Source organism: Anomaloglossus baeobatrachus, chromosome 1, assembly GCF_048569485.1.
Source record: "Anomaloglossus baeobatrachus isolate aAnoBae1 chromosome 1, aAnoBae1.hap1, whole genome shotgun sequence".
In the NCBI taxonomy this organism is placed as follows: domain Eukaryota; kingdom Metazoa; phylum Chordata; class Amphibia; order Anura; family Aromobatidae; genus Anomaloglossus; species Anomaloglossus baeobatrachus.
In genome coordinates this window covers 688,920,602-688,945,683 of record NC_134353.1, presented here as the reverse complement: position 1 = coordinate 688,945,683, position 25,082 = coordinate 688,920,602, and the positions used below count along the sequence as shown (strand labels likewise).

At 46.3% G+C, this 25,082-nt stretch overlaps 1 protein-coding gene across 1 annotated transcript in view; it reads left to right on the top strand.

Annotated features, from left to right (window-relative positions):
* Nucleotides 1-25,082, top strand: part of SCARF2 (scavenger receptor class F member 2) — a 290,316-nt gene that overhangs the window by 146,191 nt on the left and 119,043 nt on the right. The window contains exon 6 of the mRNA XM_075320198.1: nt 3,424-3,552. Coding sequence (XP_075176313.1) covers nt 3,424-3,552 — 129 coding nt within the window. The remainder of the gene's footprint in view (nt 1-3,423; nt 3,553-25,082) is intronic.

The window sequence follows — 25,082 nt, the reverse complement described above, 5'->3', positions numbered from 1 at the left end:
ATCGCTTGCTTCTCGGCCTCGATACTGTGCTGTTGTGACCTTCCAGGACCTGCCGGAGGATCACATGGCCAGAAGCATGTGGTATCTCCGGATGTTGTGAGTATGAGCGCGTATGTGCAATATAGTCAATGTGTGTGTGCGTGAGTGTATGCGATCGGGTGTGTGTTGGTGTGTGTGAGTGTATGCGATCGGGTGTGTGTCGGTGTGTGTGAGTGTATGCGATCGGATCTGTGAGTGTCGGCAGAGGAGCATGGCGTGCTGGAGGAGGCTGGGAGGAGAGAGGCTGATCCTGGGGAAGGCTGGGATGGGGAGGCTGATGCTGGGGGCAGAGAGGCTGATGCTGGGATGAGAGAGGCTGATGCTGGGATGAGAGAGGCTGATGCTGGGGACAGAGAGGCTGATGCTGGGGACAGAGAGGCTGATGCTGGGGACAGAGAGGCTGATGCTGGGGACAGAGAGGCTGATGCTGGGATGAGAGAGGCTGATCCTGGGGAAGGCTGGGATGGAGAGGCTGATGCTGGGGACAGAGAGGCTGATGCTCGGGACAGAGAGGCTGATGCTGGGGACAGAGAGGCTGATGCTGGGATGAGAGAGGCTGATCCTGGGGAAGGCTGGGATGGAGAGGCTGATGCTGGGGACAGAGAGGCTGATGCTGGGGACAGAGAGGCTGATGCTGGGGACAGAGAGGCTGATGCTAGGGACAGAGAGGCTGATGCTGGGGACAGAGAGGCTGATGCTGGGGACAGAGAGGCTGATGCTGAGGACAGAGAGGCTGATGCTGGGGACAGAGAGGCTGATGCTGGGGACAGAGAGGCTGATGCTTGGGACAGAGAGGCTGATGTTGGGGACAGAGAGGCTGATGTTGGGGACAGAGAGGCTGATGCTGGGGACAGAGAGGCTGATGCTGCGGGGAGAGAGGCTGATGCTGGGAGGAGAGAGGCTGATGCTGCGGGTAGAGAGGCTGATGCTGGCGCAGCATGGCGGATGGAGCACGTTTGGGAGTGCGCAGCATGGCGGATGGAGCATGTTTGGGAGTGCGCAGCATGGCGGATGGAGCACGTTTGGGAGTGCGCAGCATGGCGGATGGAGCACGTTTGGGAGTGCGCAGCATGGCGGATGGAGCACGTTTGGGAGTGCGCAGCATGGCGGATAGAGCACGTTTGGGAGTGCGCAGCATGGCGGATGGAGCACGTTTGGGAGTGCGCAGCATGGCTGATGGAGCACGTTTGGGAGTGCGCAGCATGGCGGATGGACCACGTTTGGGAGTGTGCAGGATGGGAGATGGAGCACGATGGGGGGTGCGCAGCATAGGGGATGGAGCACGTTTGGGAGTGCGCAGCATGGCGGATGGAGCACGTTTGGGAGTGCGCAGCATGGGGGATGCAGCACGATGGGGAGTGCGGAGTATGGCGGATGTAGCACGTTTGGGAGTGCGCAGCATGGCGGATGGACCACGTTTGGGAGTGCGCAGCATGGCGGATGCAGCACGTTTGGGAGTGCGCAGCATGGGAGATGGAGCACGATGGGGGGTGCGCAGCATAGGGGATGGAGCACGATGGGGAGTGCGCTGCATGGGGGATGGAGCACGATAGGGAGTGCGGAGTATGGCGGATGGAGCACGTTTGGGAGTGTGCAGCATTGCGGATGGAGCACGTTTGAGAGTGCGCAGCATGGCGGATGGAGCACGTTTGGGAGTGCGCAGCATGGGAGATGGAGCACGATGGGGAGTGCGCAGCATGGCGGATGGAGCACGTTTGGGAGTGCGCAGCATGGGGGATGGAGCACGATGGGGAGTGCGGAGTATGGCGGATGGAGCACGTTTGGGAGTACGCAGCATGGCGGATGGAGCACGTTTGGGAGTGCGCAGCATGGCGGATGGAGCACGTTTGGGAGTGCGCAGCATGGGGGATGGAGCACGATGGGGAGTGCGCAGCATGGCGGATGGAGCACGTTTGGGAGTGCGCAGCATGGGGGATGGAGCACGATGGGGAGTGCGCTGCATGGCGGATGGAGCACGTTTACGAGTGCGCAGGATGGGAGATGGAGCACGATGGGGGGTGCGCAGCATAGGGGATGGAGCACGATGGTGAGTGCGTTGCATGGGGGATGGAGCACGATGGGAAGTGCACACCTCCCCCCAACACACAAACGCGCGCACACTGCACAACACACCACACACACACACTGGGAACCACAAACAACTGCCCTACACAGACACCCACACACAGACAACGCTGCACACACAAATATACGCACATACCGCACAACACACACATTGCACAAAACATACCTCCCCCCAAAACACACCACACACACACAAACTGCGCAACACACACACAACGCTACAGACACACAGTGCTCCACAAACAACGCAACACACAAACAACACCGCTCTCACCCCCCGCCACACCCAGACAACACCCAGAACATGTACAGCGCCCTACACAAACACTTGGTAACTACACACAACAACATCTATATATATATATATATATATATATAACAAAAATCATACATGAACTACACAATACGTAAATTCTAGAATACCCGACCTTCTAGTTGTTATAATATTTTAATTTCATCTACTATGTGCTGAGGTTGACCGCTAATTTAGAGGCACTTGATTACTTTTAATATTATAAATACAGTACATGATTCATTTATTTCCCGTTGTTTTCGTGACACCAAATTATTTCTCAGAAAAATACCTTGAGAAGCTAATTAACCTATCAGCGTGGGAGTAAACCGGAGTATATACAAAAATTCCATAGGTGTCCCATGGGCCCACGTACAAATGCACAATAAATAGAGAACTTATACTTCAGTAGTATTTTTCATTAGTATGACACAGAGTTGTATTGGTAATTTTGATCATCAATGGACATGTCTCTGGAATTATTTTTGTGGACACATTGAACATGGTCTGCAAATAAACATGAATATGTGAATGGCATCCTAGACTTGAATGGAACAAGGTAATGGAAAAGATCCAGCTGAACTCTAACGGATAAATAAAAATTCGTCTTTATTTCATCTTAGATTAAAAAATATCCATGTTACAGATAATGACACTGGCTTGTACACACTGGTAGATGGCGGATAATTAGCACACTACGCGTTTCGGCGGGATGCCTTCCTCAGGTCAGCTGCAAGCAAAACCCATGTAGATGTTACCCATTGTCTTATCAAAACCAAGCAACCAAGTGCTGCAAGACAACAACTAATGCAACTATAAATGAAAAGCTACTTAACTCAAGCTGTGTTTCCAGTTTTTCAACTTGAGGCTAGGCAACCCATTTTTTTTAAAGAAATTATCCATTGAAAATAAATTTGAAGCTACCAAAAAAAATAGTGATGCACAGATAGTTATATAAGATGCTTATATATTTATATGAAATAATAAATATATTTTTTTATGTTTAGGTGTGAAACTAAATGCCGTAATGGTACATATGGAGAGAACTGTGGTTTTGTCTGCACTGATTGTTTTAATGGAGAGTGCCATTTTGAGACGGGAAAGTGTCTTTGCACTGCAGGCTCTTATGGACCATAGTAAGTGTCAGTGGTTTCCTTATGTTTTTTACCCGCATCTGTTGAATTGGGCTATATCAGTTTAGAGAGGCTCTGTCACCTCTCCTGACTTGTCTGTTGTAGTAAATGTCTGCATTTCTCATAAAACAACAATAAAGGCTCATATTTTCTTAGAATTCCACATTGCATTGCTCCTCTGAATCCACAAAGAGATTAATAAATTGACAACTAAGTGCTACTATTCCTTGGTCAAAGAGGCGTGTCCCTATTCTTTCTGCAATAATTGGACAATGTAATCCAAAACTGACAACACCCAGTCATCACTTTATACATTTCTAGAAGAACGACATAATAGATTTCTTAAAAAGGAGCTCCGGATGTTATATTGTGGGGAACACAATTATCAACTAAAGTAGACATGTAAGGAGAGTTGAACGTTCCTCTTTAAAACCTAAATATGCTCCATTTTTTATGTATAAAGTACATCCCCTGCGTTCGATGGTAGCAGTATTGTAGTAGAATCTTTAAATGCATAGCGCATACATGATATCTGTAACGTCGGCTCATGCTGCAGATATCACCAGGACGCACATGAAACCTGCAGCATTTTTTGAAGTGTTATAATTCCCATGGGAAAAAACTCTCAATATCTAACGATTGATCCACCATGCTCTGTACATTGCATTCTTATCATGATGCTTTTTATATTTTCCAGCCTCAAGTCTCGGTGCCTGTTTAGCCATTTCTCAGAACTAAAGGGGTTTTCCATTTTTTAGATAAGTGGACTTTAAAGGATTCCTGTATTCACTGCTGCTATGGCCTCTGTGTTATGGCTGCAGTGGTGGCATCGTATCTACAGTTCACATCACCGCTGCAGCCAATCAGTGAGCTCAGCAGCTCTGCTGATACATACTGCAGCTAAGCTCAGTGATTGGCTGCAGTGGTGATGTATGCTATCAACATAACTTCATCACTGCCACAGAAACACTGGAGTAGTAATGGAGATTTGCCGCTGGACAGTGGGAGAATGAGTACTATATGTGTTATTTTATGTTACAGGAATCAATCGGTGCAGTTTTCTAAAAGTGGAAAACTCCTTTAAGGATTTTTATAGTAATGATAAATAGGGATAAGACTTTAATGTGAATGTGCTCTACAGCAATATACAGTAGCACTACATGTTGAGTAAGGTCTAGATATAATTTATTTTTTTACGGTCTCCAGAGTTAGGGAACTTAGGGGGTAAATGTTTATACAACTAGAATTTAGCTTGGAATTTACACATAAAAAGATTAGAGTTAACATGGGTCGTGGACGTGGTAACATACTTTCTTGGCCATAGTCCAACTAGTCATTCCAATGGTAATTTAAAATGTAAAGTATAATAAAGTTGAGTACGATGTATAGGCTGCTACTTTATAGGTGATGGTTACCTGTTCTCGTTCTTTATCTATACCGTCCATTAGTGAGCAGCAATGACTATTCACATAATAGTATGTAGTTTGGAAAGACATACTGTGATACCTGAATCCCTTTCCCTGTCCCACCAGTCTGCGGGTCTGTCCTTTCCTCTGTTACACTGCAGCTCTGAGAGTGCAGATTGGCTCCGATGTGTAAGCACTAGCCCTGCTTAACTTCTCCAGGCAGCCATTGTATTTTCAGATCTCTTGAGGTAAGAACAAAATAATAATATATTGCAACTAAACTACTTTACTTTTTTCTTAAGGTGGCTTTATATGCCACGAGATCGCTAAAGCGATCTCATTGGGGTCACGGAATTTGTGACGCACATCCGGCCGCTTTAGCGATGTCGTTGCGTGTGACACCTATTAGCAATTTTGAATCATTGCAAAAACGTTCAAAATCGCTAATCGATGACATGCCCCCCTCTTCCCAAATATCGTTGCTTCTGCAGTAACGATGTTGTTCCTCATTTCTGCGGCAGCACACATCGCTACGTGTGACACCACAGGAACGAGGAACCTCACCTTACCTGCGTCCCGCCAGCAATGAGGAAGGAAGGAGGTGGGCGGGATGTTTGTCACACTCATCTCCGCCCCTCCGCTTTGATTGGGTGGCCGCTTAGTGACGACGCTGTGCCGCTGAACAAACCACCCCCTTAGAAAGGAGGCAGTTCGCCGGTCGCAGCGACGTCGCAGAGCAGGTATGTGCGTGTGATGCTGCCATAGCGATAATGTTTGCTACGGCAGCGATCACCACATATCTGCGGTACGATGGGGGCGGGTGCTATCACGCTCGACATCGCTAGCATCGGCTAGCGATGTCGCAGTGTGTAAAGCGGCCTTAAGAACTCCGCATTGGACCACTCCTTTATTATCCTCTCTTTTTTTTTTTTTTTAAATAGAATGGCAATTGGGGGAATCCCCATCTAGTGAAACCGAATTTTCATCATGTGACAAAAACATTCAAGTAATATTTATTTATCATATTTTGCTTATATAGCTCCATCATATTTCTTCAGCACTTATCATCACTGTCCCCATTAGGGCTCACAACCTAAATTCCCTATCTGTATGTCTTTGGAGTGTGAGAGGAAACCGCACAACCCAGAGGAAACCCACACAAACACGGGGAGAACATACAAACTCCTTGCAGAGGGTGTCCTTAGTGGGATTTGCATCCAGCACCCCAGTGCTGCAAAGCAGCAGAGCTAACCAATGTAAAAATCAAAAGAATGGCACAACACACAGGTCTAAAAATCATACTCCATGATAGTTATATTATGGTAAATATGATATTTTACTCAAACAGATCTGAGATTATATCTTTAAAACTAAACATAACGAAAATTCAGCAAATTTTCTGCTGTCGATTTGCGAACAGAAAATCCCCTGCAAATTGCAGAACTAGCATTGGGAGTGACTTTGCATGAAAATTCATTCAAACTCTACATAGAAAATAAGTGGAAACTCCCCAGCGCTTGTCATTTGCATCACTGTAAAAAAAATCTGAAGTGCAAATTGAACACCGCTGCTGAATTTACACTGTGTATATCATTGCACATTTCACTCTTTTACATTAAAAGAACTTATTGTCCCGTCCAGCTCTGTCACAGTTGGGTTCAGGAAAATATTGTGACATCCAAAACACCAAAACTCCTTCTATTAACCAAAAACTTTATTGGTCCCAGCAAACATTGAAAAAAAACACAAAATACAACGTTTCGAACAACACAGGGCCTTTATCAAGCCATTAATAACTGTTGGGTTCAGTGGCGGACGTATCATTCATGCAACCTGTGGAGTCGCACAGAGGCCCAACAGCTCATGGGGCCTACGTCCACCTCTAAAGCAGATGGAATTCAGCATTATGGACTTTAAGGTCTTCAATGGGCCCATATATTGTTCTTGCACAGAGGCTTCTTCTGTCTGTGTCCCCCAGTGTTTGGGTTGGTTGGGCATGTTGGTGCCTGCCTAATTTAATGAAATGTTACATGTAATTTACATGGTTTTTGTGGTTTAGAGGGCTAATGGGGCCAATATACAATGTGGAGAGTTGTGTTGGGGCCATTATATTGCTTGTAGGCCCATTATACTGTATGGAAGGCTGTGTGGGGGTCACAGTTGGGGGATCAAACTGTGTTTGGGTCACCATACTTTGCTAATAGTATTGAGGGTGGTACAGTAGAGTCATCATACTGAGTGTGGAGAGTACTGTTGAGGGAGTCACTGTGGGTGTGTCATACTGTGACAAGGGTGGGAGACAATTTTGTTGGCATCACTTTTTATGGGTATAATGAAAAAGGAATCTAGGGGCTTCAATAGGAGGCAAATTACTTTGTAGTGGCTGTAAAGTTGTAAGATATGCTCTTCTGTGCCCCCTTGGAATATTTTAGAGGAGGGTCCCAATTAGAACTTCTGCTTTGGGGCCCCATGATTGGTATGTACACCCCTGTTGAGAAGTAGAACAGGGGATGCTGGCCTCTTAAGGAAACATACACATGTGGTAGGCTCTGTATAGTATTCTTTGTCTGTTCCCCTTTAACGGTATAAATAGCTACTGTCTGGGTTGTTTGTTTGCAGTTCTAACACATTTTACAGTCTTCATTTCAGTGCCAAAAGTTATTAGCCAATCATTCATGTTTAGTGCATGATGTGCGAAAAGGTAATGAACTTCATTTAAATATAAATGACTTGTGCAGAGATAATCTGAAGGTCTGAACAACTTCCATGTATTTTGTGAGTTTCTAGGGGAGTTACGTGGGCCTGTTTTGCAGATTAAAGCTATTCATATAGAACAGATGAATACAAGACATGGTTTTATAAGTAGAAACATATGATGGTATATTCGGTGACATTTCTCAATGTACATTATGGGAATGTTACCAAATAAGGTTAAGGGTTGAATAACTTAGGAATCAAAACAGGCTTTATGGTGCTTTCAACTGCAATAACTTTAGCTCATAAAATATGATTCATGTGTTAAAACATAAAAACATTAAAAGATGTGCACAAATCTGACCCGTTATGCATCAGTATTGAGGCATCTTCAATATCAAAAGTCAACCAATAAATCATGAGCCCCAAGACATTGTATAGGGAAACCTTATGATCTTGGAATAAGGGAAAAAATATTAGAATACCAAATTATACATACCTGGTCAAAGAATTGGGTTAGGGATTCCCAGCTAGTCTCCCACGCTGGTACTTGCCAGGCCTCAAACTAAGTAACGTCTGCGATCCGTCGAGGGCAGGCACAATAAGTTCAGCATGGCCGTCGATAAAGAATTGGTCAAAGAATTGCAGAACAAACTATCATTTAGGCAGTTACGACCATGTTTAAACTAAAGAGAACACCAGTAATTCTCAGGATAAGATGTTCAGCCATTTTCCCTTTGCATCTTTGATTGACCTATATTCTTCATACTTCTGATTGACAGATTAGGCATTGCTAGTTTGCATGGCCCAATATTTCCATGTATCTAGGCAGATTTCCCATTAGGGGTTTGGCAAAATAGTAATTACATATTGAGAATATTCTTTCACTTTAGCAAACTTAATTGCAATCAGATTTAGAAAATAGATGAAAGATGTCTCACTTATCCTTATGTAACTGTTTTATGAAGGCAAATACTGCAATAAATTCTACTTTTTTTGCAGCTCTATTTTTAATATTGTGACTAGGTCACGATAATCCAGAAATACTAATTAATCACTATGTTAAATCAAAGGCCATATCTGTATTTGCTTAGGATTATACTCACCAGTGTCCTTCCAGGCTTTGACTTCAGATCATGTGTTCATTTCTGCTGGTAGGGAATATGTGTAGCAAGGGTAGAATACAATTAAAAAATAACCTTTAATAAATTAATAGCAAAAAAATGGAAAAAGAAATATTGATACATAAACACCTATACCTGCAGGATTGTGCACCAGGCAGTATTGCGCATACACGCTGGCAGTGAACCTGTAGGATTGTGCAAATGAGAAATATTGCACTAAACCTCAGGGACAAACAGTCTCACCGTATTCCTTGATGTCCTCCATATATGTCCCAATAAACTCATGGATGGCACCCAAGATAGGGGGAGAAACAGCCTTCTAGATCCACATAGTGCCCTTGGGGTCTTCCTTAGATAACACCTGCTCACATGTACTTCCCTGGATCTGTATGGGTGTCTCCACCACCTATCTTGGGTGCCATCCATGACTTTGTTAGGACATATATGGAGGACATCAAGGAATATGGTGAGACAGTTCCAGATTATGTCATTTCCAGTTTTTTAGTAGTCATTTTTTATACACTGGGTCATCAATTATCACTTGCACTTTTGTGATTATAGGGCAATATTATTGCGTACATAAGAGTTATGAGGGTTCACTATACCCACTAGTGCACTTTTGTTTCTTGCACATGTGCACTTTGTATTGTGTTTGTTTTTTCCTGACGTTTAGTGCAATATTGCTCATTTGCACAATAATACAGATTCACTGCCAGCGGGCATTTGCAATACTGCCTGTTGCACAGCCCTGCAGGTATAGGTGTTTATGTCTCAATGTTTTTTCCATTTTTACCTATTAATTGATTAAAGGGAACCTGTCAGGTCCAATATGCACCCAGGACCACGAGCAGTTCTGGGTGTGTATTGCTAATCCCTGGCTAACTGTCCCTGTATACACTAGCATAGATAAAGAGATATTTAGAAAACGTATTTCTAAAGATCTTTTATCGTATGCTAATGAGTGTGGGGACTAGCCTCCTGGGCATTAGTTCCCTGGCCAATCACCTCCATTAGAATGTTAGTACGCCCCTGTGGGTGTGCTAACATGCTAATGAATACGCAGCATCAGAGGATGATCTCACTGACCTCTCTGCTGCCATCGCCACCCGACGGGGGATTTCCGCTCAGTGCGCATGACCCCGGAGTTTGAGTCATGCACACTATGAAGCCAGGTGTACGCGTCCTGGCTTCAAACTGAAGTAGTGGCATGACCCAAACTCCGGGGTCATGCACACTGAGACGAAATCCCCTGTCGAACGCGATGGCGGTGATGGAGAGGTGAGTGAAATCATCCTGTGACACTGCGTATTCATTAGCATGATAGCACACCCACAGGGGCGTACTAACATGCTAATGGGGGCGACTAGCCGGGGAACTAACGCCCAGGGGACTAGTGCCCTCGCTCATTAGCATACGATACAAGATCTTTAGAAATACTTTTTCTAAAGATCCCTTTATTTATGCTTGTGTATACCGGGACAGTTAGACAGGGATTAGCAATATGCACCCAGAACTGTTCGTGGTTCTGGGTGCATATTGGACCTGACATGTTCCCTTTAAAGGTTATGTTTTAATTGTATTCTACCCTTGCTATACATATCCAATTGAATTGGTATATTTCTACTTCGGTGATAGAAGTTTATTGTGAGACATATCTGCTGGTAGAGAGTGTCTATGTTTTAGCATAATTTGATTTTCTCCCCTGGCACTTCACATAATGGTTCTTTTTTGTGACACACACTTCTTATTTTGTTAGTGTCATTCTATCTGATAAAACTCATCCCTGCATTTGCTTCTGTCATTAGTGAATTGTTCCATTCTCAACATCAATACTGTCTTTTGTAAATAACTGTAAAAGGGGTTGTCTTGGGCTAGAAAAAAATTTTCAAGAAGCACCACCATTGCTTATGGATCACACATGGTGAGGTTGTTAGGTCTCCTTTGTCCAACATGTCTCACAGTGGTCAAAATGCCTGCTCAGCCTCACACATCAACAGTAAAATAGAAATTGCTGCTGGGAGTATTGTTTCTTGTCATAGTATGGCACATGCCATGTAAAATCAGTCCTGCAATCAGTACTTAGAGGAGCACTTACTTTTATCTTACTGCAGCTTTAATAAAATTACTGAACAGCTGTTTCTTTCCCTGGGCGGTGGGACTCCTTTATCCAGGATATCAGTACTATATTCTATAGGATCCTCTGTTCTTTAGGCACAGATAGCAGTACATATCTTCAGCCTATCCACTTTTTAGAGTAGAACCCCAGTTTGAATCATGTTTATGGTTTTCCTTCATGTACTCTCTAGGTCAGTGATCCCCAACTCCAGCCCTCAAGAGCCGCCAACAGGGCATGTTCTCAGGATTTCTTTATTATTGCACAGGTGATAATGTAATCACCTTCTGTCACGGCAGGGGATTAGAGGACCCCGGTGAGTGACGCAACACAAAGAGAACATCAAGGAAAAAATACAAGGGATGGCTCTGGTGCTAGGGAAAGCGAAGTCACCTCCTAACACTCAACTGAGGCTGATCCCAGCATTGTCTAACATCCCTAAACAGGTACTTCCCCCTGTGCGTCGTTATGTACCTAGGCCTTTGCTGGCCCTGAGCATACTCTGACTAATGCCAAGGCCAGCGAGATGTTAGTCTCACCACTAGAATAACACAACACGAGGAAGGTAAGCTAAACAGGGTAAAGACACAACAAATAGTCATCCACAGTTACTTCTCAGTTGCACCTTAGATGCTCCAGAACCAGGCTCCTTCAAAGTGGTCAGTTATAGAATGAGATATAGCTGATGTAGGAGAGAGTGAGGAGTGAAATTATATAGCAAAAGGGCATGCCTGCAGCTGTGATTAAACAGGTACAAGTTAATCTCAACAGGATAGAAAAGAGACCTTAACCCCTTCAGCACCAAATGGAATTAAATACTCTCCTACTCCGCATAGGTGATGAGCGAATTCTAAAATGGATCTGCTATTAAACAAATGCAGTGATCTTCTGATCACCAATCCTCAAAAAGTCTCAGCGGGGTGCGACACACTCATGACACCCGCATAGGTGATGATTCCACAACCTGTGCAATGGTAAGGAAACTCTGAAAACATGCACTTGTTGCTGGCTCTTCAGGTCTGCAGTTGGGGAATAGAGTTGAGCGCGGTTCGCGGTTCGAGGTTCTCCAGTTCTAAGCTCGAGTGATTTTGGGGGCTGTTCGAGATCGAACTAGAACTCGAGCTTTTTGCAAAAGCTCGATAGTTCTAGATACGTTCGAGAACGGTTCTAGCAGCAAAAAGCAGGGCTTTTTACAGCTACAGTGTGCAGGAGCCATCGCTGGCAGCCTGCCAGAAGCTGGTAACCAAGATAAACATCGGGTATCCAACCAAAGCGCTTTGGTTAGTAACCCGATGTTTATCCTAGTTACGTGCAGGAAGCCCACACTTCCCCGCTCAGCTCGCTCCGCCCCCTCCTGCCCGCGGCATGCATTGTACACACGTACACATACACACACACACACACACACACACACTCTCTGCACACATGGCCCCGCTCGGCTTACCTGCGGTGATGAAGTCCCGCCATCCCGACCTCAGCGCTGTCACTGTCCTCCATGGCCGCCGCTTGTCACATCACCTCTCGCTTCCGACCCGAGACTGACTAGCGGTGATGTCGCGGGCGGGGAGGAGGGTGTCAGCACACTACGCTCGCCCCCTTCTGCTCGGGTCCGGCGGCCGCTGCTCAGTGGTGGCTCGAGCTGTAGGCCGGATCCCGGGGGTTTCTCGAGCGGCACTCCTCGCCCGTGAGTGAAAGGGGTTGTTGGGTGTGGGGTTTGTTTATAGTCCGTGACGCCACCCACGGTTGTGGTGATTTCACCACCGCTGCTCAATACGGGGATCCCGGGGATGGTGATGCGGAGCAGCCAGGTGTTGTGTTGCCCCTCCGTGGTCAGGGGTTGGTGATCCCGGGGCCCGGTGATGGTTTGGGAGGTGCAGGGCCTGGTGGGCGCAGGGACGCGGGGGCAGCGCTGTGCCTTGCGGCACTGTGGTACTCACTCAGCCTGAGACGTGAACACAGTTTTACGGTAAACCAAACGGCTGGTAGGACGGTCCCACGGACGGCTGCACCTGCACTCCCGGTAGGTGACGGTGATGTCCCTCTTCCTTGCACCTTTGGTTGATTTGTGGTAGCGGTGGATTCCCTCCGGTTACCCGCTCCCCGGCTTCAATCTGGGCCGGAGGAGCCCTACGCTTTGCCCGCAGGCGCTGGCCCTGAGAAACTGGTGCCGTGGCGGTGGCGGTGTCTCTCCTACTCTGGTTGGGCTGTTGCCTTCAATCGGGACTTGGTTGTTGGGGGATCTACGTCCCCTTCACTGACGGATTTGGCAATTTTCGGCGACTCCTAGCCTTGCCGTGGTCCGAGAGGCCCCTGCCCTGGTGCTGACTGTCCTTCGGAACACTGCTCCGGACTGCCGGGCACACAGCCAACGGGGTCCTTCCGGGAACTTCCAAACGGTCCCCCTCCAGACAGTCACCGCCGTTGCTGACCTTGCTGACCTGCCCTGCACTTAGCTGGACTCTTCAGGCTTTGCACACTCCTTCTGTTCTGTCACCACTCTTGCTTTCCTCCTTTTCCACTTTACTTCCTTCACTTTCACTTAGCTGTTGTTTACTCAAGCCCTGCCTGGGCTACTCCTCCACTCCTCTCTCAAGCTCTTCCCTGAGCTGACTGCCTGGTTTCTCCCGCCTCCAGAGCTGTGATCTCCTCGGTGGGCGGAGCCAACCGCCTGGCCCACCCCCTGGTGTGAATCATCAGTCTCTGGAGGAAGGCAACAAGGATTTGTAGTTTAGCTGTGATGTGCCTACCTGGGGTGTGGGGTGTGGTGGTGTTGTGACCTGTGACCCCTGGCTTGCCCAGGGCGTCACATTCCCCCTTAGCAAAATGCAGACCGTCCGCGGGCTGCCGTCCTACACCGGTTTTATTTTTCTGAAAAAGATAACATATGGGAATTAACATATATACATTTTTAATAATAACTTCCCAAGACGGGAGGCACATTTACTTTTAACGTTGCCAACGGTTTACGGTTACGGTTTCCGCTCTCTCCCTCTCCGCGATCTCCAGGCCCAGCAATGTCGGCTCCCTATCCCAATACGGCGCTGCTGCCAGCGCCGGCGCACGGGTTGGGCCCCGCGGGACATCCAGAACGTTACCCACTGTCAGGAAGGTGGGCGGCGTATCCCGCGGTGTCTTGGCCTTGGGCACTGCCTTGCAGCAACAACCCGGCGCTACCTCAGCCGAGGTGTGGGGGATGGGCACAGGGGCTTTCCGCAGCTGGGCCTTCGGCTCGGAGCGGGTCATCGGCTCCGGCTCGGGAAACTGCTCGGGGACTGTCTCTAGTACAATCTTCGGAGCCTTCCATGGCAACACCTCCGGTTTGCTACGGGCTCCGGCTACATGTCGGTCCGCTGGGGCGGACGGGCTGGGTATCGCTACCGGTTGCGGTGGTAGCGGGCCTAGTGGCGAGGTCACGGCCCCCGAGACGGGTGGCGAGGGAGGCAACGGGGGGAGAGGGCTTGGACCGGGTCCCTCAGCCGCAGCGACCGGTCCCTCCGGGACATAGGGGCGTGGGTCACTCACCCTTCCTTCCTCCGCTTCCTCCTCGCGTCTCCGCACGGTGGCTATAACGTCCGCCATGTCGGTCTCCCACTCCTCCAAGAGGAGCTGCATCTTGACCTGCACCCTTAGATGGAGCTGCGCGGTCCGGATTTCCACCCACGCTGCGGTTCCCGGCGCGGGGGCCACGGTGTTTCGGGACGGCATCCACATGGTGACTTTCTCTCTTCCTTCCAGGAACGGTATGCTTGCAGGGTCCTGGCGTCCCTGCTTTTATAGCTGCGACTACATGCCGCCGGCCGCCATCGCGTCCCCCTTAGCTCTTTTCGGCCCCTCCTCTCTCGGGGCGGGGTTTTGGCCTTCGCGCCTCTGCTACTCGAGAAGACGCTCGAGCGGGAACTTTTCGCGCCAAAGATGGCGGCTTCTGAAATTTTTCTGCCGGATACCTCCGGCGGTAACAAGGCGCACCTCTACCAGACGGCAGAGCGGTAAGATCCTGTTCGTGACGCCAAGTTGTCGCGGGCGGGGAGGAGGGTGTCAGCACACTACGCTCGCCCCCTTCTGCTCGGGTCCGGCGGCCGCTGCTCAGTGGTGGCTCGAGCTGTAGGCCGGATCCCGGGGGTTTCTCGAGCGGCACTCCTCGCCCGTGAGTGAAAGGGGTTGTTGGGTGTGGGGATTGTTTATAGTCCGTGACGCCACCCACGGTTGTGGTGATTTCACCACCGCTGCTCAATACGGGGATCCCGGGGATGGTGATGCGGAGCAGCCAGGTGTTGTGTTGCCCCTCCGTGGGCAGGGGTTGGTGATCCCGGGGCCCGGTGATGGTTTGGGAGGTGCAGGGCCTGGTGGGCGCAGGGACGCGGGGGCAGCGCTGTGCCTTGCGGCACTGTGGTACTCACTCAGCCTGAGACGTGAACACAGTTTTACGGTAAACCAAACGGCTGGTAGGACGGTCCCACGGACGGCTGCACCTGCACTACCGGTAGGTGACGGTGATGTCCCTCTTCCTTGCACCTTTGGTTGATTTGTGGTAGCGGTGGATTCCCTCCGGTTACCCGCTCCCCGGCTTCAATCTGGGCCGGAGGAGCCCTACGCTTTGCCCGCAGGCGCTGGCCCTGAGAAACTGGTGCCGTGGCGGTGGCGGTGTCTCTCCTACTCTGGTTGGGCTGTTGCCTTCAATCGGGACTTGGTTGTTGGGGGATCTACGTCCCCTTCACTGACGGATTTGGCAATTTTCGGCGACTCCTAGCCTTGCCGGGGTCCGAGAGGCCCCTGCCCTGGTGCTGACTGTCCTTCGGAACACTGCTCCGGACCGCCGGGCACACAGCCAACGGGGTCCTTCCAGGAACTTCCAAACGGTCCCCCTCCAGACAGTCACCGCCGTTGCTGACCTTGCTGACCTGCCCTGCACTTAGCTGGACTCTTCAGGCTTTGCACACTCCTTCTGTTCTGTCACCACTCTTGCTTTCCTCCTTTTCCACTTTACTTCCTTCACTTTCACTTAGCTGTTGTTTACTCAAGCCCTGCCTGGGCTACTCCTCCACTCCTCTCTCAAGCTCTTCCCTGAGCTGACTGCCTGGTTTCTCCCGCCTCCAGAGCTGTGATCTCCTCGGTGGGCGGAGCCAACCGCCTGGCCCACCCCCTGGTGTGAATCATCAGTCTCTGGAGGAAGGCAACAAGGATTTGTAGTTTAGCTGTGATGTGCCTACCTGGGGTGTGGGGTGTGGTGGTGTTGTGACCTGTGACCCCTGGCTTGCCCAGGGCATCACAGTGACGTCACGGGCCTCTCGCGATACTTGATGTGAAGGCGCCGGTCATTGAACTCAGTGACAGGGGCTGTCAGTGTGCTGGAGATCAGCGCAGGTAATGTACCTCGCTGACAGCAGCACTTGTCATGCCCTGCAGTGACCTGGGGCTAACCCATTGATGTTAGCTCAGGTCACTGCACTGCTCTCCCAGCCAATGGGGAACATCCTGCTCTTCATTGACTGGGACAGTGTGGATCGTCATGGCAACCCCTTGGATTACACCAGACCTGGATTTGTTTTTCATTCTAATAAATTGGTTAAAGAGGGAATGTTTTGGGGAGTGTTTTTTCAAATAAAAATGTGTTTGTCGTCTATTTTTTTTTATTACTGACTGGGTTGGTGATGTCGGGTATCTGATAGACGCCTGACCTCACCAACCCCAGGGCTTGATGCCAGGTGGCATTACACATCTGGTATTAACCCCATATATTACCCCGTTTGCCACCGCACCAGGGCGCGGGATGAGCTGGGGCGAAGCACCAGGATTGGCGCATCTAATGGATGCGCCACTTCTGGGGCGGCTGCGGCCTGCTATTTTTAGGCTGGGGAGAGTCCAATAACCATGGACCTCCCTAGTCTGAGAATATCAGGCCCCAGCTGTCTGCTTTACCTTGGCTGGTGATCCAATTTTGGGGGACCCCTACATGTTTTTTTTTTTTAATTATTTATTTAATTTAAAATAACAGCGTGGGGTGCCCTCAGTTTTGGATTACCAGCCAAGGTGAGGTTGCCAGCTGTGGTCTGCAGGCTGCAGCCGTCTGCTTTACCCTAGCTGGCTACAAAACTAGGGGGAACCCTACGTCATTTTTTATTTTATTTTTTGGCTAAATACAAAGCTAAGCACCCCTTAGTGCCACATGAAAGGCACCAAAGGGTGCTCCACTTTTTCTCCACTTTTTCTACATTTTTTCTCCAATTTTTCTACATTTTTTCTCCACTTTTTCTACATTTTTTTCTCCATTTTTTCTCCACTTTTTCTCCACTTTTTCTCCATTTTTTTCTCCTTTTTTTCTCCACTTATTCTCCATTTTTTCTCCACTTATTCTCCACTTTTTCTCCACTTTTACTCCACTTATTCTCCACTTTTTCTCCACTTTTTCTCCACTTTTACTCCACTTATTCTCCACTTATTCTCCACTTTTTCTCCACTTTTTCTCCACTTTTTCTCCACTTTTTCTCCATTTTTTTCTCCACTTTTTCTCCACTTTTTCTACATTTTTTCTCCACTTTTTCTCCATTTTTTTCTCCATTTTTTCTCCACTTTTTCTCCATTTTTTTCTCCTTTTTTTCTCCACTTATTCTCCATTTTTTTCTCCACTTATTCTCCACTTTTTCTCCATTTTTTTTCTCCATTTTTTCTCCACTTATTCTCCATTTTTTCTCCACTTATTCTCCACTTTTTCTCCACTTTTTCTCCACTTTTTCTCCATTTTTTTCTCCACTTTTTCTCCACTTTTTCTCCACTTTTTCTCCACTTTTTCTCCACTTTTTTCTCCACTTTTTCTCCACTTTTTCTCCATTTATTTCTCCATTTTTTCTCCACTTTTTCTCCATTTTTTTCTCCACTTTTTCTCCACTTTTTCTCCACTTTTTCTCCATTTTTTTCTCCACTTTTTCTCCATTTTTTTCTCCACTTATTCTCCATTTTTTCTCCACTTATTCTCCACTTTTTCTCCACTTTTACTCCACTTTTTCTCCACTTTTTCTCCATTTTTTCTCCACTTTTTCTCCACTTTTTCTCCACTTTTTCTACATTTTTTCTCCACTTTTTCTCCATTTTTTTCTCCATTTTTTCTCCACTTTTTCTCCACTTTTTCTCCATTTTTTTCTCCTTTTTTTCTCCACTTATTCTCCATTTTTTCTCCACTTTTTCTCCACTTTTTCTCCATTTTTTTCTCCACTTTTTCTCCATTTTTTTCTCCACTTTTTCTCCACTTTTTCTACATTTTTTCTCCACTTTTTCTCCATTTTTTTCTCCACTTTTTCTCCATTTTTTTCTCCATTTTTTCTCCACTTTTTCTCCACTTTTTCTCCGTTCTTTTTCTATGGTCGGTCTACCCATTAGCTCTGCCATGCATACTGTAGCTCTACACCTACTGCACATGTTACTTTATGATTGACATCTCTTTCGTACCAGAGCTGTCTAAGCCTACTCTGACCCCATATTTGTCATTACTATATTGTCCTTGTACTGTATTATGACATTTGTATCATGTGTTTCATTTCTTGCTGTGTTGCAATTTTTTTGCTGCATCCCAATTGTACCTCTACATTGTTCGAGTTTATGTTATTGTTCTCTCACTCTTATGTGATACTGATTATTGTCATTTTTCATGATTACATGCAGATAAGTCCAATCTGACGAAGGCTCAGGCCGAAACGTCATTTGTAACTTGTTTTGGACAAAAACATATATGCTTATGAAAAAATTTTTTTTTCTTAATACGGACCAATAAAGAGTGATTTTGCATTACTATCCGTTGTGACTTACTGACTTAGTCTGGGAGATTTAGAGTGCCGAGGTTACTCACTAATTTTATCTATTATTACCTCTGAGCACCTATATACCAGTGAGCAGAGCTTCCTCTACAGTAGTTCTCCTGATTAGGCATGCCCTTACCTCATGAGCAGGGCATTGCAGCTTTGGTAGCAACCATTACGACATGGACTCTGCTGCTGTGGACCCGAGAAGAGTGAGTGCAGATTCATTGCACCCACACTCCTCACATGAAGGGTCCGCACTCCTAGAAAATGGGGGATATGTTCCCTGAGTGTCTCCCCCCCATATTCTAGACGGTCCAGAGTCGTCGTGGGACCCCTTTATTTTTTTTCTTACAATAAATTGGTGAAAGAGGAAATGTTTTGGGGACTGTTTTTTCAAATAAATTTCTTTTGTCGATTTTTTTTTTTTTTGTTAGTACTGACAGTTTATGATGTTGGGTATCTAATAGACGCCATGACATCACAAACTGCTGGGCTTGATCTCAGGTTACTTTACAGCTAGTATCAACCCGATTTATTACCCCGTTTGCCACTGCACCAGGGCACGGGATGAGCTGGGGTGAAGCGCCAGGATTGGCGCATCTAGTGGATGCGCCACGTCTGGGGTACCTGCGGCCTGCTATTTTTAGGCTGTGAAGGCCCAATAACTATGGACCTTCCCACCCTGAGAATACCAGACCACAGCTGTCCGCTTTACCTTGGCTGGTGATCCAATTTGGGGGGGACCCTACTTTTATTGTGTAATTATTAATATTTATAAAATAATTATAAAAAAGAGCCTGAGGGGACCTCCATATTGGATCCCCAACCACGGTAAAGCTGCCAGCTGTGGTTTTCAGGCTACAGCCGTCTGCTTTACCCTAGCTGGCTATCAAAAATGGGGGGACCCAACGTCATTTTTTTTTTAACTATTTTTTAAATAGAAAAAATTAATGGGCTTCCCTGTATTTTGATTGCCAACCAAGGTAACGGCAGGCAGATGGGGGTGGCAACCCATAGCTGTCTGCTTTATCTGCGCTGAGAATCAAAAATACCGCGGAGCGCTACGTCATTTTTTTAAAGATTTATTTTTACAGCACTGTGATGTCCAGCAATCAAAATACAGGGAAGCCCATTTTATTTTTAGTTATTTAAATAAATAATTAAAAAAAATATATATGGGCTCCCGCTGCATTTTTTGTATTGCTAGCTAAGGGTAATCCAAGCAGCTACTGGCTGCTAACCCCCACTGCTTGGTGTTACCTTCACTGGCAATGGAAAATCCAGGGAAGCATTTTTTATTTTTTTTGCCAAAAAACTACAAAAAAAGGACGTGAGCTTCGCCATTTTTTTGTATGCTAGCCAGGTATAGCAGGCAGGTGCTGGAAGAGTTGGATACAGCGCCAGAAGATGGCGCTTCTATGAAAATGCCATTTTCTGAGGCGGCTGCAGACTGCAATTCGCAGCAGTGGGGCCCAGAAAGCTCAGGCCAACCTGTGCTGCGGATTCTAATCTCCAGCTGCCTAGTTGTACCTGGCTGGACACAAAAATGGGGCGAAGCCTACGTCATTTGTTTTCTAATTATTTCATGAAATTCATGAAATAATAAAAAAAGGGCTTCCCTTTATTTTTGGTTCCCAGCCGGGTACAAATAGGCAACTGGGGGTTGGGGGCAGCCGTACCTGCCTGCTGTACCTGGCTAGCATACAAAAATATGGCGAAGCCCACATAATGTTTTCAGGGGGCAAAAAACTTCTGCATACAGTCCTGGATAGAGTATGCTGAGCCTTGTAGTTCTGCAGCTGTTGTCTGTCTGTATGGAGAAGAGGAGACAGCAGCTGCAGAACTACAAGGCTCAGCATACTCCATCCAGGACTGTATGCAGAATTTTTTAGCCCACCAAAAAAATGACGTGGGCTTCGCCATATTTTTTTATGCTAGCCAGGTACAGCAGGCAGCCACGGGCTGCCTCCAACCCCCAGTTGCCTATTTGTACCCGGCTGGGAACCAAAAATATAGGGAAGCTCGTTTTTTTTTAATTATTTCACTTATTTCATGAAATAATTAAAAAACAAATGACGTGGGCTTCGCCCCATTTTTGTGTCCAGCCGGGTACAACTAGGCAGCTGGGGATTGGAATCCGCAGCACAGGTTAGCCCGAGGTTTCTGGGCGCCACTGCTGCGGATTTCAGTCCGCAGCCGTCCCAGAAAATGGCGCTCTCATAGAAGCGCCATCATCTGGCGCTGTATCCAACTCTTCCAACAGCCCTGGAGCCGGGTGGCTTGTTGGGTAATCATGAGTTAATACTGGCTTTGTTTTACTAGCCAGTATTAAGCCAGAGATTCTTAATGTCAGGCACGTTTGACCCGGCCATTAAGAATCTCCAATAAAGGGTTAAAAAAAACACCACACAGAGAAAAAGTACTTTAATAGAAATAAATACACAGACACATTAGAGACTCCATCTTTATTACCCCCTGTCAGCCCTCCACGATCCTGCTCTTCTGTCTTCTTTCTTTCTAGTGTAGTAGTAGTGACGATTGTAGTGAGGATGAGGTTCACCAGCCCATCACTTGGGGCTGGGAAACCTCATCCTCAGTACAATCCTCACTACAATCGGGAAGCAGCGTGCAGCCTTCACTCCGTGAGTGATCAGTGCTGGCTGTCAGCTCTAACAGTGGTAACGCTGACAGACGCGTTACCATAGCAACGGTGCTCTCGGAGCCGCGGTTAGCGGTGACGTCACCGCTAACTGCATTGCTATGGCAACGGTGATCTCCGTTAATGACCGGCTGTGTCAGCCGGTCCCTAACGGAACGGGGAGTCGACCGTGTGCTAGAGCATGTCGCCGGTACACGGCGATACACATATGTGCACCGTGTACCGGAGAGATGCACTCGCAGGTCCTACATGACGTGTCATAGTCATGTGACCAGTCTGTAGCCAATGAGATAATAGCCACGTGACTGGTCACATGGCTATTTTGACGTCACGATAGGTCCTGCATCTCTGCTGGCAGTGCCGTCACCGGGAGGATTCAGCGATCATCGGATGGAATAGTGGCAGGAGACAGAGTGCAGAAGGGATCGCGAGGACCGGTAAGTGTTATGGCAATGTTTATTAACTGTTTGTGTACATTTATAATGCATTTTTATGTGTTTGTGATTGCCTCCCATTATAGCCTATTGGCTCGAGTTCGGTTCGTCGAACGTTCGACGAACCGAACTCGAACGGGACACCCGTTCGGCGAACCGACCTCGAGCCGAACCGCGACCGGTTCGCTCATCTCTATTGGGGAACACTGCTCTAGGCTATCACCCCAATGGACCTCATAACTTCACCACTGCTCTGCTGTGTTCCACTTTGTAGGCTATCTATCCTCATAATGGAAGGATGAGAAAACTGCTCTCAAATACTGGAATTAATCCTTTTTATAAAGTCAAGAAGAGGATTATTACATAAGGAGGAGAAACCACCAGTACAGAAATGGTGCAAAAATAATAAAGTATTTTTAATTGAAGAAGTGCCCCTTGTATAATTAACAACAGATACTCCCGGACTGGTGTCATTAAAGCAATGTGTTATACCACATGGGCCCTGCTATTGGGCTGCCACTTCTTTAGGATGAACTTTGGACACGTGGAAGTGAGAGCGCAGCAACGCAATGGCAGCCGCTGATCGACTGCAGGGCTTAAGCTACTTTCACACATCCGGTTTGAGCACTGCGGCTCAATCCGGCTGTGAAAACTATGCAACGGATGCGGCGAAAACACCGCATCCTTTGCATAAGATTTTACATGCGGCCCGTCCGTTTTTTTCCGGTTGCGGCATGCTACTGAGCATGCGCAGTGGAAAAAACCGCATGCGGTGACCGGATGCGTTTTTTTCCGCATCGCGCCACATCCGCCGTCCATAGGCATGCATTGAAAAATGCGCCGCAGCGGCCGGATGCGGCGCGATGTGGGTTTTTTTGCCGGAGCAAAAAACGTTGCAGGGAACGTTCTATCCGGCCGCGGCATCGGCTAAATCTGCCGCATGCGGCAAAAACCGGACCGAACGCAAGCCCCTGCGCACAATACGGCACTAATGTAAGTCTATGCAAAAAAAACCGCAACCGGCGTAAAAAAAAAAACGGTTGCGGTTTTTCTGCAGAACGCCGTATTGTGCCGCAGAGCAAAAAACCGGATGTGTGAAAGTAGCCTAACGTAGTATAACAATGTCATGCACTGGCAACATTAGAACGGCACCAGTGTAAAAGATCAGAATATGTTTTTTTTATTTTACAAAGGGAACTATGTAACCTAAAAAGGAATTGTCCAAGTAGTGGACAACCCCTTTATAGCAAATAACGGGCCTTTCTAAACAGTGATGTATTTCCCAATCCTGTATTAATGAGTAATTAGATATAATACAAATGAAGACTCCAGAGCTGTCAGCTGTCATCTGTAATATTAGTTGTCACCAATCTTTCCCAGACACGGATATAAAGAAGAATAACAATGCTTTTTTAATTAACAACATTTTTAGGTTTCCTTAGCTAGTCTATCTCTTCCTTAAAACAAAAAGAGAGAAATAATAACACAGATAATAAAGTAGGAATTTATTATAAAAAAAGAAAAAATACAATTTGTTAACTGTTCTGACAGGTTCAAGGCAACTTTCACATCTCCTCCGTATAAACAGTTTCTGTCAGATTTCTCCACTTAAATTGAGTTTCATTTAATATACAATATTCTCATACATATGGTTATGATTACTTCGGTATTTACCTAGCACAACCTCCAGGTTAAAGCGCAGCTTATAAATTACTTCTATAAATTTTCTCGGCAGGGATTGCTTACATTCGCTTATTCATTACAAAAAATCCCTCCAATATAAGATCTGTACAAATGTGACCAGATGCAGGTATATATATATATATATATATATATATATATATATTTATATATGTATATATATATATACCTATATATATATATATATATATATATATATATGTATATATATATATATGTATATATATATATATATATTTATATACAGAACAGGCACGTGACATACACTAGGAACACAACCGGATTCTTAAGTCACCTCACATTGCTGCCTTTTTATTTGGATCACCTGTATATTCCTTATGAGTAAAGGATAACTTTAGACTATGGGCTGATTATAATTGCTTTACTACATGATAAATAGTCTTATAATAAATATTCTGTGCTAATAATCTTTTATATGTGTTAAATTGTCTATAACAAACTATAATAAACTATTTTTTAATAATGGGAACATTTTTAAAAGTTACTTAAACTGAATAGGTCCTCCAATTGTTGCTGCTTCACTGATTCTGGAACAGTTTTTCTTTTTCTTCTGTGCTCCGCCATTACAAAGTTATGCCCCTGATAATAAAGATGGAGGTTTTACCTTCTACCAACTGGGCGTATACCCCGAACATCTTTGTAGGCATTTGCTTTTTCACCTCTGATGCTGGGCAATCAAAACATGGCCATGCCCAAGAAGTTCTTTGGTATGTGCCCAGTTGGCTAAAGGTAAAATTTCCATCTTAATTAATAGGAGGCATAATTTTGGAATGAGGGGGTATAGAAAGAAAAAGAAAAAGTGTTCCAGACTCTGTAGAGTCACCCCAATCAGAGGAGGTTCATGTCCTCTTTAAAGAGGTTGAGCACTTTGCCTTTATTTTAATAGTTGTGTGGCCTTTACCAATATATACTGTATAAGTATTACAGATTCTTCCCCATTTTGTAAAAAAGGAGAGCTGTGGGGATGGCTGCATTCATAATTAAAGGAGAAAATTAAGTGCTACTTATAAATCAATGTATACATATTTGAGCTGCTGATTTTGTTTTTCAGTCCTACTAGGCAAACATAACTTCGGTCTGTGAGCTATAAATGCATGATGGACTGTACAAGCCAATGTAAGTGAAGGGCCAACTCTCATGAGTAATTCATGTCATGGGGTGACGAGGTTACTTGGAATAGGGGCAGCTACACTGTCCCTACAGCTAGGGAGGCCCTAGCTGTCTCTGTTCCCAAAGATATATCTAATGGTTATGATGTTTGGGCCGCCTTCCTACTCTTAGCTCCTGAATAGCCCTGGTTCTTTACCCCCTCTTTCCCACCTCTGGGGAGGGCCGGAACAGGAGTGGTTTTGTCCCACACACATAGACAGGCAAAAAACAAAACTCAAACTCACTGCACACACTTGGAGGTATAGACAATAGGAGAAAATAAACAAAACAGGAACCTGGTCAATCCATAGTATAAGAGAAAGGGTGCTTTATAGATGCGTTTCGAAGTGATTCTCCACTTCTTCTTCAGAATAAGCACCAAATTCTGTGATAGGTCTCCTAGTGACCTGTGACCCTTGTAGCAATGCACAGGCCAGCTAAA